Source organism: Miscanthus floridulus, chromosome 9, assembly GCF_019320115.1.
Source record: "Miscanthus floridulus cultivar M001 chromosome 9, ASM1932011v1, whole genome shotgun sequence".
NCBI classification, from domain to species: domain Eukaryota; kingdom Viridiplantae; phylum Streptophyta; class Magnoliopsida; order Poales; family Poaceae; genus Miscanthus; species Miscanthus floridulus.
This window is the reverse complement of record NC_089588.1, coordinates 129,553,506-129,567,453: the sequence shown is the minus strand read 5'-3', so window position 1 is coordinate 129,567,453 and position 13,948 is coordinate 129,553,506. Positions and strand designations below refer to the sequence as shown.

At 42.9% G+C, this 13,948-nt stretch overlaps 1 protein-coding gene across 4 annotated transcripts; it reads left to right on the top strand.

The window, feature by feature from the left end:
* On the top strand, nucleotides 1-3,724 carry LOC136484267 (putative disease resistance protein At1g50180). 4 transcript variants are annotated; one of them, XM_066481502.1, is made up of 2 exons: nucleotides 1-1,163; nucleotides 2,203-3,724. In XM_066481502.1, the coding sequence occupies exon 2, from the start codon at nucleotides 2,226-2,228 to the stop codon at nucleotides 3,702-3,704; it is 1,479 nt and encodes a 492-aa protein (XP_066337599.1). In that variant the 5' UTR covers nucleotides 1-1,163; nucleotides 2,203-2,225; the 3' UTR covers nucleotides 3,705-3,724. The 4 variants fall into 4 exon arrangements, with proteins under 4 accessions (XP_066337599.1, XP_066337598.1, XP_066337601.1 ...); XM_066481501.1 differs by having other exon boundaries at nucleotides 1,835-3,724; XM_066481504.1 differs by having other exon boundaries at nucleotides 10-1,163.
* The last annotated feature ends 10,224 nt before the right edge of the window (nucleotides 3,725-13,948 follow it).

The following is a 13,948-nucleotide window of genomic DNA, read 5'->3' as shown; positions in this document are numbered from 1 at the left end:
TAGAGGACAGGGGCAGAGGTCCGCGCAGGCCAGCAAGTCAAGTCGTCGGCCCCCACTCACGGCGGAGCAGCATATGTTGTGCTCATCACTCATCAGTGCCATCTCTAAAGACACCTGCAGTCTGAGACTCTCAGATGCCAAAGAGTTTTAACTCGGCAGTGTGAGCAAAGGTTGGTCTAGAGAGTGGATCGGCGAAGGTGTGAGCTCTCTACGCCCAGCCACCAGCAAGCATGCCTCGCTCCATCTAGAGCCGTGCCACCACCGCAGTAGCACTACGAAATCGCTACGCAATGGTCTGAACCAACCAAGAGATCAAGAAGCATGAGTGTGGTGACGGGGGCGCTGGGAAGCCTCGCCCCCAAGCTTCTTCAGCTGCTCCAAGGTGAGTACAAGCTCCAGAAGGGTGTGAGGAAGCAAGTGCAGTCGCTCTCCCGCGAGCTGGACAGCATCTACCCTTTCCTCCACAAGGTCTCGGATGTGCCATGGGACCGGCTAGATGATCAGGTCAAGGTGTGGGCACGCGAGGTGAGGGAGGCATCCTACGATATGGAGGATATCATCGACACCTTCCTCGTTCGCGTCGACAGCAGCAAGAACAACGCCGACTCCAGCAGCTTCAAACTTGCCATGACGAAGCTGGTTGAGCTGTTCAGCAAGGCCAAGGCTCGCCGTGATATTGCAGCAAAGATCAAGGACATAACAAAGCGTCTCGAGGACGTGGCCAACAATCGTCAGAAGTACAAACTTGATGAGATTATGTGCAAGCCACTCGCAGCAACGTCAACTATTGATCCCCGCCTTAAAGCTATGTACAAACAAGTGACACAACTTATTGGTGTCGACAAGTCAAGCGACGAGCTCATATCCTTGCTGAATACATCCCATCAGGATCATGATGCCTCCGATAAGAAGATGAGGATGGTTTCAGTTGTGGGAGTTGGAGGATTGGGTAAAACCACTCTTGCCAGAGCGGTGTATGACAAGCTTAAACCACAATACGACTGCGGGGCTTTCATTTCAATCGGTCGGGATCATGACTTGGTAAAAGTTTTCAAGGATATTCTCTTTCATCTTGACAGTGAAAACCATAAGGACATTCACAACACTGAGAGAGGCGTCGAGCTCCTCATTCACCAACTCCGAGAATTCCTGAAGAAAAAGAGGTAACACAGACATCCAATTGTAAATTGTATTTAGCCTGTGCTTTTAAGATATTGCTCCTCAGTTAGTCGATGCTACACTATGTCATATTTATCCTAAAAATGCTATCTCCACATCATTTATGCGAGACTACTTGAGATTGCTCGTTTTTTAAGTATGCAGCTTTTAGACTACTTGACTAGCTATAAAAAAGGACAATGCATTTCGCACTTCTACGCATCATAGTTTAATTAAGTAAATTCATAAACATTTTTACGAGCTTAGATTTTGAACATGTGTACCTTCTGAAACTATAAATTATAGGAAAAACAACGTTTTAGGGTTGCCTATGTTTGCAACAAGGCCATAGATGAGTAAGTTCTGTGTAATAAAGTGTCCTTAAATATGAAGTTTTCTTCGAATAGGCCACTTGGTGTGTAGTTTCTATAAATATCACTACTAGAATCCCGAATTATCTTGGGTGCTAAAAAAACGCAAAGGAAAATACAAGAACCGCAAAGGAAATTATCCTTGACCATTAACCGTCGCAACTTCCATCATGTGTTTTATTTTTACTAACACGACCTTGTGTTTTATGTGTCATGCTGACTTCCTTTAATATTAGCAAATTTCTTGCTTCTGCAGAAGCTCCAAACTTTATTAACCTATGGTTCTTCCACTTTGGTGTGGATAGGTATTTTATTGTTATTGATGATGTATGGGAGGTACGCACCTAGGAAGCAATCGAACTAGCACTTGTTGAGAATAATCGTGGAAGTAAAGTAATCACAACTACTCGAAATGTTGAAGTTGCCAAAGCATCTGGTGAGGTTTACAAGCTGAAACAACTTTCCTATGATGACTCCATGAAATTATTTTATACAAGGTTATCTAGAGCAGACCGAAAGTTTCTTGATAACCATCTAGATGACATTTCTGAGAAAATTCTAAAGAAATGTGCTGGTATACCATTAGCAATCATCACAATGGCTAGTTTGTTGGCTGGTAAACCAGAATGCGAATGGTCAATGGTCTACAACTCTATTGGTTTTCATACTACAGATAACAGGGAAGCTGAAGATACTATGACAATACTTTCATTTAGCTACTATGATTTGCCTCCACATTTGAGGACATGCTTACTGTATCTAAGTACATATCCAGAAGATTATGAGATCGAAAAGGATTCTTTGATATGGAAGTGGATAGCTGAAGGATTTATTGATGGGAAACAGGGAACAAGATTATTTGAGCTTGGAGAAAGATACTTCAATGATCTCATTAATAGAAGCTTGATCCAACCAGTGGAGAATTGGTGGAATGGCAGAGTAGAAAGATGTCGTGTTCATGATATGGTTCTTGATCTGATGCGTAAGCTTTCATCTGATGAAACCTTTATTACTATATTAGGTGATAATGTTGAAGAAACACCTGCACCAAGCAGTGTCCGTCGGTTAGCCAACCTAAACAGAATAGCCGAGCACATAAATTCTGAAACAATGGTTACTGGGATGCCAAAAGTGAGGTCATATACCGCATTCAACTGCTTTATTGATAGCCGGGACCAGTTTTTGAGATTTAAGCTTTTGCGCGTGCTGGACATAGTAGACTGCAGCTTTGAGAAAGGTTGCCACCTTGAGCATCTTGGTGATTTACTTCACTTGAGGTACCTTAGGATAAGATTGAACGGTAGTTCCTTTGAGCTCCCCATGCAAATAGGGAATCTAAAGTTACTGCAAACACTCGATGTGCGGCAAAAATTTCCGCAAACACTCGATGTGCAAGGAACATTGCCAGCAAGCATTGTGCACCTAACGGAGCTGGTCCGGCTATGTGCTGACAAAAAGGTACCGGATGGGATTGGGAAGCTGGTTTCCCTGGAGGAGCTAATAATATTAGATGGTTTCATTGATAAGCCCAAGAGATTTTTCAAGGAGCTTGCCAGCCTGCGAGAACTGAGGGTGCTTGAATTTGTCACTGATGATGGGATGGACGAGAGCATGCTGGGAGATTTCATGGAGTCTCTAAGCAATCTGCACAAGATCCAGCATATAGTTGTGGACGGTTCAGCTTGGTACGCAGATACAGCCATGTGGGAAGCAGCAGGCTTTGTGCTCCCACGACCTCTCCATTATTTGGGATGGCGTTTAATTATATTTTCCAAATTGCCGTCATGCATTAGTTCCACACGTCTTCCCAACCTGGCCCACTTGATGCTGTATGTGATTACTATGGATGAGCAGGATCTGAAACTTCTTGCTAGGTTACCGGCGCTCTGTTATCTCAACCTGTCAACAGAGTCCACGGTAACAGCAAGCAATATTAACTCCAGTGATCGCAGCTTCTTCCAGAAGTTGACGCACTTCCAGACCGATCAAATGGTCCAGTTTGAGCAGCCCGACAAGGAGGACACTAGCGTTTCATTGCATATGTGGAATGGAAAGGATGCTATGCCCTTTGCCTCTAGAAAAAGCAATGACTCCAGAAAAGTTGTACCCTCTGGCGTGATGCCAAATCTTGAAATGCTTTGTTTTGATGTCCGTTTGTGGGCCCTACACTGGTAGAGAACCGAGCTTTACTCCCGGTGGGGAACCCCCTCTAGTCCCGGTTCCCCACCCGGGAGCAAGCATCCGGGACTAAAGGGGGGTCCTTTAGTCCCGGGTCAGGAACCGGGACTAAAGGAGGACCTTTAGTCCCGGTGGGTAACACCAACCGGGACTAAAGGTGCCTCCTGACATGCCACGATGGCCGGCACCTTTAGTCCCGATTGGTAATACGAACCGGGACTAAAGGATTTTTTCTTTTTTCTTTTCTTTTCATTTTTTTGTTTTCTTTTCAAAATAGGTTTTCGAAGTCGTATTGTACGATGCTAATTATACATTTATACGTGCATATAGTATGTTTCGGTTCAAGCACAATGAACATATTAAATCACACAATTCAAGCATAGAAATATATATATATATATGCATGCATGCATCGTATATATATTTACATGCATGCATGCATATGTGTATTTTACATTATATTATTTCATGTGCATATATTACAAAAGATTGCATTATAGTTGTTGTGACATAACAAGTTTCCTCTCATCCTCTAGCTTGGCTTCAATGGCAGTGTTGGGTCGAAGTAGAACTCGCCCTTGGAATCGATGACCTGCTCATTAAAAAATCCGGCTATAGACTCTTGAATTGCTTTGATTTGGTCTTGCCGTATGACCTTTTCCTCCAACCATCGAGTCTACAGGTTTGAATTAAAGGAAAATAAATTAATATATGTACATATATATATATAAAGACATAGTAACACAATCAATAATAATAATTAAATGAATATATAGTGTATTTTTAACGTACTTTGAGTCTCTCTGTAGGAGTTCTTTGGGAGAGCATCTTGATAAACTTGCAAACATAGTAACCACAGTAGTTGTTCCCCTGTTCCTGCCTCAGACACCACTTTACGAGAAAAAGATTTGTCATCCAATCTGGTGATCCGGTGAAAGCTATATGTTTAATTAATAAAGATGATGCGATTCAGGGGACTTACTTTCAAAGGGATTACATTCAGTGGCGCTTTGCATTTTTCCATGTGTTGCTTCTCAATAAAGGTTTTCTAAACACTGCCCAATAAAAAATTTGCCACGTCATCAGATATAGTTAATCATCATGTTTGTGTGTATATATAGTTGCTAGAGATCCCGAAATTACCTCTGGATAATATCTATCATATCTTGATAGTCTTGTTGTGGTTTTCTCATCGAGTCATAGATTATCAAGTGACTTTTCACCAGATCGATGTCCATCAATATCCAGTGATTGCTGCATGTGTTTATAGGATATAACGCATAACACTCATTAATTAACTAGAATCAACATATGAGCCATTAAGGCTATGATCGACATGATTAACACTCACTTGAAGTTATAGGGAAAGAGTATATCCTTCTTGTGGCGTTGGTTCACTAAGAAGTTCATGATGTTACTCTCTGACTCAGACTTTCAATTAGTCATTGGAGTAATTGGGTCTTTGAATACTATATGGGGATCAACAAAACCAATTTCATTGCAGCCTTCCTTTCTGAGCTCTGTCATTGTAAATCTGCATATATATAGTACTTGTTAGGATAATTTATATGCATATACACACATATGATGAGTTTAATAATAGATCGAAAGAATTATTACTTACAGGCAATAGCAGCTAATGATAACTTTGTCCAGAGAGGTCAGGTGGCATAGTTGATGAAATTCTGCAAAGTCAACATACATAACATCATCGCCACGGAACCAATGTTCGTTTCTAATTCTAACACCAACGCAGAAGTCTCCACTGGTAGACGCCTGCATGTACCACTTGTTTAGCAGGTACATTTGCGTCCCCAGATCAGATAAGGCTTGAGGGTTGTATAGACTCTGGCCTAGTACAAATTTTTTCTTCCAAATATCAACCTCCGCCGCACCCTCAATGTTTCCATCACCAAACATCTGGTAAAGGTCGAGACCAGTCTCATCAAGAAATTCACCAAGGTGATCCAAATCGACATCCGGAGGTATGCTTGCCTGATGCATTAATCCTAAATTCGAACCATATTCATTACCAACAACTAGCGGGGGGATTGATTGGTGCGCTTGTTGTCCGAGTTGGGTAACTCCTTTCCCTGCCCGCTTCTTTTTCTGTGCCGCCTCAATTGACTTGGTGAGAGTGCGGTCATAGTCTGATAACGTTGATTTGGACGGCTTACGAGATTCCCGCTGTTGTTGCTGGTAAGAAGTCACCTTTTTTCTTAAAATATCCGGAGCTACGAAGAAGTACGGTTTCTCTGGGTTTCTCCTTGCTTCTTGATTCATTTTAAGTTTGTCATAGAATCTAGACATGTCTTTTTTATATGCATCAGTTCCTTCTTCCTTCTCTTCAGATATTATTTTGGGAATAGCCCTTGGTTTCACGGTGGCTTTCTTTGCAGGCGGGGACTGGTTCTTTGTTTGAGGGGCTGGCCTCTTGCTAGGCTTCTTGGTAGGCGGGGGCGGGGGAGGCGTTGGAGACCTCCTTGGAGGTGTTGGCAGCGGCGTTGGAGACCTCCTTGGAGGTGGCGGCTGCGGCGTTGGAGACCTCCTTGGAGAGGGTGTGGATGCAGCCTCGTCTTCCAACACAATGTCATCGTACAGAGCACTATGATGATCTGGCGATTGAACAATTAGATTTAGGTTGGGGGAGGATCTGCTACAAAAAAAGGAATGACATATTATTATGAGCAGATTGTTAATTATTTAAGCCAATACAAATTAATGATGTAGTGTTTTCATCCGCACGTACCTATGGTGAGGTAGTTCAGGAGGAGGTGTTGCCGACATCCCTGGAATGATGATGTAGCGCTTGCGCCATAGAATGAATGTCTTCTCCGCTTCTCCTAGAGTCTTCTCGCCATCACCTCCAGGAATGTCAAGAGGCAAATCACTAAAACCTTTTTCAGCTTTATCTACCGAGATGGTAGCATATCCTTCTTGGATTATATTCCCATGAATCCTTGGTGTCTTGGTTCGGTCGATAGGATTAACAAGACCGATAGCCACCTTGATTGTGGAATTCTCCTTCGGAATGTGTAGCTCACACGTTGTACAAGGTTCAGTGACGTCATCCACAGGGAAGCGCAGTCCTGTGTCCCCTTAATTTGGTATCTCCGTGGAAGCGCAGCTGCTTTTCAACTGAACAGATTGGCTAATGTTGATTCCTGGCTCTGATGCCTGCTTGCTTGCACTCACTGCTATTTGCACTTGCCTTTTGATTTCCTCCAGCATTCTCGCTTCAAGGTTTTTTTCCCGCTTCTGTGCTTCACGCACCGCTTCCTCCAACCTCTGGAGCCGGTGTGCCTCTTCTTCCTTCTTTCTCTAGCGACTTCTGTAGGAAGGTCTGTCCTGAGGGAATCCATGCTCCCACGAGACACTTCCTTTGCCTCTAGTTCGGCCACCATGTTCAATAGTCCTGATGGCGTATGTCAGCTCATCCTTCTCTCTGTTGGGCCTGAACGCACCACTAGCAGTAGCTCTCTGAGCATAAAACAATCTTTCTGCTGCTTCTTGCAGTCTTGCGCCATAAACGCACTTCCCTGTCTCCTGGTCTAGTGTTCCCCCATGAGCGAAAAACCAATTCTTTGCACGTTCTCCCCACTCGAGTGATTCTGGTCTGATACCCTTGGCAAGAAGGTCTGCTTCCATTTTGTTCCACTTCTTAATGGCAGTCGGGTAGCCACCTGATCCCAAGGTATGGTGGTATGTCTTCTGTTGGGCATTACGTTGGTTCTTTATCACCCGACTCACACCCTCTTCCAAAGTCTTGTACTGTACAAACTCATCCCAATAGGGCCTCTGCTTTGAGATCGGGCCTGGGACAGTAAAATCTGGTGCTATGTTCTTCTTGACATACGTCGTGTATAGGTGTTTCTTCCAAGTCTGAAACTGGGTGGCCATCTTCTTCATTGCCCAATCCCTAACTCGCTCCTTCAATTCATCACCATCTATTATATCATCATAATCATCTGTTTGGAGCATGAAATGTACCAAGACATCATTCCAAATTAACACCTTGTCACGATCGGAGACAAAACTGATATGAGGAGCATTGGTCTTCTTCTTCCATTCATGGGTACTAATCGGGAGCCGGTCCCGTACAAGGTAACCACAGTGGTGCACAAATTTCATTTTATTCGGCCCCCCCGGTTCTCCTGTATCCACATTGAACTCCGAGATGATGAAGCGACCCTCCAATGGCTTTTTGGGACCTCGAACATTTTTACTCTTCGTTGTAGTTGTTGATGTCGATCCAGAGGGCTACAAAACATAAACATTATTTTTAATGTCATGAGCACACATAAGACATATGATAATATATATATATAGCTAATAATAAAAAATATATACTTGGCCAATATGTTGTTGCTCATTTTGTTCAAGAGCTAAGTACTGACTCCCGTCATCTACATCCTCTTGCACATTATTTTTAGCACCATCATCGCCGGCAACTTGAGTGCCAGTGTTGATCAAATTCATCATCAACTCCTCATCCATATTTCTCGGGTCGGCCATCTAGCTTCAAAAAACAAAACCAATATATAGTACGTCAAATCTTTGCTTATTACATGCGTAAAATCTACAAACAATATGCATTATTAAATCTTGCCCCTCGATCACGGATGCAATTCGCCACACTAGGACGAACTACGTCGGTACTAGGGCGAATTAGGGCACGAGAAAGGGCGGTGTGACAAGAGTGGCGGTGCTCCACTCCGCCGTATATATGTCTGTACACATGGATGAACGAGGGCGGCGGTGCTCCGCCGTATACATAGAAACGCATGGACGAAATGCATATGAATACAAATGACGTATATATACGTGTCGACGCGGTGGCCGGTGTGCTGACGACGATGACGTGAGGCGGGCCGGCGTGCTGACGACGACGACGACGTGAGGCGGGCCGGGGCGGTGTCGGTGCGTGATGTTGTGATCCTATGTACCATGTGAACCATGTAGTCATTCATCATATGAGAAAATTCTATGTTAATAATGTAAGTATAAGTCATTATGAAATGTAAGTATATGTGTCTTATTGCTCATATAACCATTACTATTTCCGAAATGATAAGAATTTATTTTCTTCTTCTACAGGCGATCTCTGATGCTATGATATAAAGTTTGAAGATAGTCTTCCCGTAAAAAAATATGTAATGCTCATATTACTTTAGCAACATTAATATATTATATCTGTATATTCAAAGTTCACAAATGAAGAAACATTGAAGTTTTCCTTCATTTGTCTGTAGCCATGCATGCAAGTCCAACAAAAACTGCTAACATCATCACATGTGATATTTTTGATAAACTAAAAAACGCTTAGTTTACAAACTGGGTATCAAAATTGAGTTCCTATTTGACCATTATATATCCTACAACAAATCCTTCAAAAAAAAAAGACCCTACATGAATATATTTGGATAAAATTTCGTTAACAAACATTGATCTATGAAGATAGAAAAAATTCTTCTATTGAAACTGCATCTTGAAATAATGGCATATCATATAGTGATGAATATATGGCGGTTGATGTTTCCAAAATAATATATAGCGTGTTTATTATACAAGCCATGGATTTACATCGATCTAATTAATTTCTAAAGTAATTTCATTGGTGATCCTTAATTATACTTGTCATTTAGAGTTCCAAATATTCAAAACTTGCCTTAAGATATGTTTTTATTTAAAATCATTTAGAGTTCCAAATATTCATTTTTAGTTTCTAGATTTTGTGATTCAAAATTTGGAATTTTCAATCGACCTCGACCGTTGACATGGCTTACACCAAAGTTGTAGTTTTCGACGTGATCTATAACTCGGCAGTGGAGGGCTCGGACGAATGTACAAAGAGATCGACGAATATATCACCTCGATCAAGCTCGGCAGTGTACGTACTAGAGGGCCTCGGGCCGGCGCGGTGGGGCAACGCGCGGTGGAGGGCCTCGGGCGCGGAGGAGGGCGCGGTGGAGGGCCACGGGCAAGCGCGGAGGAGGGGCACGGGCGCGCGCGGTGGAGGCCGCACGAGGAAGAAGACGGCGGCGCCGGTGTCACGGAAGGCGAACGGACGCGGCGCGAGGAAGAAGAGGGCGGCGGTGTTCGACGAGGAAGAAGATGAGCGGATCGATCTGCCAGGCGCTGGAGGTTATATAGCAGAGGAGAATTACTCCCGGTGCCAGCCACCAACCGGGAGTAAAAACCCTTTACTCCCGGTGCGTATTACCAACCGGGAGTAAAGGTGCCTTTACTCCTGGTGCGTGTTACCAACCGGGAGTAAAGGTATACCTTTACTCCCGGTTGGTAACACGCACCGGGAGTAAAGGCTTTTTTTTGGCGGGCCACGAAACTGCAGCCCACCTTTACTCCCGGGTGGGCTTCCCACCCGGGAGTAAAGGTGGCCTGCAGTTTCATTTCCCGCCTGTTTTAAGCAATAGTCTTGTTAAATACAATAGAAATGCAATAGTTTTTATTAAATACATAGTAAATTAAATAAAAGGCATAAAATTATTTTGTTAAAAATATGAATTTTATTTTTGTTTATTGCACATAGGAAAAATCGATAACCTAACTTTTTATTTTTTGTTAGAATTATAAAACATAATGTAACTAATATTTATTATTTCGTTAATGCAAAAATGTAGTGTTTAATTAAAATTATTAAAATTATTGGTTTTGGACAGGAAATTTGTTTCACATCATTTTAACGTTAATATTTTAATTTTTCATCACTCAGTATCCTAATTTACCTTTTTGAGAGAGAAATCCCACCAAATCAAACTTTGATTTAATTTGAAACATGGCATAATAAACATCTGAATTCACAATTATTACATAATATCTCAAACACACACTATATTAAATCACTATATCATCAAGTGGGCACAGCAGTGAACTTCTTCTTTACGTATGTCCCTTGGTTATGATCGCTTCGTAACCATGGAGTGTCCTCATCATTTACCAAGATGCTAGGGTCTTTGTTCACTTTGAAGGGCGGAATTCGGTCATCCTTTTCATATTCTTCTGACATGTCCGACTTGTCCTCAATTCCCACGATGACCTCTTTTCCCTGAAAGAACTATGTGGCGCTTTGGCTCTTTGGTTGAGTCATTATCGTTTTTCCCTCTTTTTGGTTTGGTAGACATATCATTGACATAGAACACCTGATTCACATCCTTGGCAAGGACGAATGGTTCGTCTTTGTACCCAATATTACTAAGGTCTACTGTTGTCATTCCATACTCGTTGTCTACTGTTACCCCGCCTCCGGTCACCTTGACCCATTGGCACTTGAACAATGGGATCTTCAAAGTAGGTGCATATTCTAGTTCCCATATTTCATCTATGCGTCCATAATATGTCTGCTTATTCCCATTCGGGTCTGTGGCATCTATGCGGACACCACTGTTTTGGTTGGTACTCCTTTTATCTTGGGCTACTGTGTAGAATATGTTCCCATTTATCTCGTACCCTTTGTATGTGACGATGGTTGCATAGCCAATAAATACAGTTGCTCATGGATGCTCTCATCACCTTGACATTTTTTTCGCAACCAACCGCCGAAAGTTTCCATGTGCTTATGCGTAATCCAAGCTTCAGTCTTCCCTGGAAACTCGGATCGTAAGAGATCCTTATGTGTCTCAATATACGGATCTACCAAAGAGGAGTTCTGTAGAACTGTGTAGTGCGCTTTATTGAAATAATCATCATCCGTACCAATATATGTTTTCCTCCCTAGTGTCCCCTTTCCGCTTAGTCTCCCCTCATGTCTCGATTCAGGAACACCAATCGAGTCAAGGTCGGGAATAAAGTCAACACAGAACTCAATGACCTCTTCTGTTCCATAGCCCTTGGCGATGCTTCCTTCTGGGCGAGCACGGTTGTGAACATATTTCTTCAGGACTCCCATGAATCTCTCTAAGGGGAACATGTTGTGTAGGAACACAGGACCGAGAGTGAAAATCTCCTTGACTAGGTGAACTAGGAGGTGTGTCATAATATCAAAGAAGGAAGGAGGGAACACTAACTCAAAGCTGACGAGACATTGAACCACATCATTCTGTAGTTTAGCTAGACCAGTTGGATCAATTGCCTTTTGAGAAATTGCATTGAGGAATGCACATAGCTTTACGGTGGCTAGACGTACATTTGGAGGTAGAATTCCTCTTAATGCAACTGGAAGTAATTGCGTCATGAGAACGTGACAGTCATGGGACTTTAAGTTACAGAATTTCTTCTCTGGCACATTTATAATACCCTTTATATTCGAGGAGAATCCAGATGGTACCTTGATGTTGTTTAAGCATTCAAACATGATTTCCTTCTCCTCTTTGCTTAGAGTGTAGCTAGCAGGACGTAAGTAATGGCGTCCATCATCTGTCTTCTCTGGATGCAGGTTGTCTCTTTCTCTCAAACAACGCAGGTCCTGTCGTGCTTCAAATGTGTCCTTAGGCTTTCCATACACACCCATAAAGCCTAGCAGGTTCACACAAAGATTCTTTGTCAGGTGCATCACGTCGATCGAGCTACGGACCTCCAGGACTTGCCAATAGGGTAGGTCCCAAAATATGGACTTTTTCTTCCACATGGGTGCGTGACCGTTAGCGTCTTTCGGAATAGGTTGGCTTCCATGTCCTTTTCCAAAGACGACTTTCACATCATTGACCATATCGAGTACATCCTCACCGGTTCAGTTGCGTGGCTTGGTCAGGTGGTCTGCCTTCCCTTTAAAATGCTTACCTTTCTTTCTTACGGGGTGATTTGCAGGAAGAAATCGACGATGGCCAAGGTACACGACCTTTCGACATTTTTTCAAGAATACACCTCTAATATCACCGAAGCAGTGTGTGCATGCATTATATCCCTTATTTGACTGTCCTGAAAGATTACTTAGAGCAGGCCAATCATTGATTGTTACGAACAACAATGCTCGCAGATCAAAGTGTTCATGTTTGTACTCATCCCACACACGTACACCTTCTTTATTCCACAAAATGAGAAGTTCGTCAATAAGTGGTCTCAGGTACACATCGATGTCATTGCCAGGTTGCTTCGGGCCTTGGATGAGCACAGGCATCATAATGAACTTCCGCTTCATGCATAACCAAGGAGGAATGTTGTAGATACTTAGAGTAACAGGCCAAGTGCTATGACTACTGTTCTGCTCTCCAAAAGGATTGATACCATCTGTACTTAAAGCAAACCTTAATTTTCTTGCGTCATTTGCAAACTCCGGGAATTCTCTGTCGATTGCTCTCCACTGGGACCCATCAGCAGGGTGTCTCAACATATTGTCTACCTTACGGTCTTCTTTGTGCCATCGTAACAATTTTGCATGTTCTTTGTTTCTGAACAGACGTTTCAAGCGTGGTATTATAGGAGCATACCACATAACCTTGGTAGGGATTTTCTTACGCGGACGTTCGCCCTCAACATCACCAGGGTCATCTCGCCTGATCTTATACCACGACGCATGGCATACCGGGCATGCATCCAATTTCTCGTACTCTTTGCCACGGTATAGGATGCAGTCATTAGGACATGCATGTATCTTCTCTATTTCTAGCCCCATAGGACAGACAACTTGTTTTGCTTCGTAGGTAGTGGCGGGCAATTCATTGTACTTCGGAAGCATCTTCTTTTGGATTTTTAGTAACTCTCCAAATCCCTTGTCAGATACACCATTCTTTGCCTTCCATTGCAGCAATTCTAGTGTGGTTCCCAACTTTTTCTGCCCTGCATCACAAGTTGGGTACAACAATTTCTTGTGATCTTCTAGCATCCGCTCGAACTTGATCTTCTCCTTTTCACTTTCACATTCTCTTTGTGCATCACGAATGACCTGACAAAGATCATCAGCCGGCTCATCTTCTGCGGCTACCTCTTCTTCAGCTTCTCCCATTGCAGTATCATTGAAGCACGCACCATCAGGAATAATATCATTGTCGTCCCATTGTTCTTCTTCATCTTCTTCCATTACAACACCGGTTTCTCCGTGCTTTGTCCAACAAATATAGTTTGGCATGAAACCCGACTTGAACAAGTGTGAATGAAGAGTACTTGAGCAAGGATATTCCACCGTATTCTTACATATGGCACATGGGCAGCACATGAAACCGTCGCGTTTGTTTGCCTCGGCCGCACGTAACAAAGAATGCACGCCGTCAATGAACTCTTGTGAGCGGCGATCAGCATTATACATCCAATGACGGCTCATCTGCATTACATGACATAAATATCATATT

Coding starts and splice junctions, on each gene's coding strand:
- LOC136484267 (XM_066481501.1), top strand. CDS start 2,007: ATGAAATTATTTTATACAAGGTTATCTAGAGCAGACCGAAAGTTTCTT.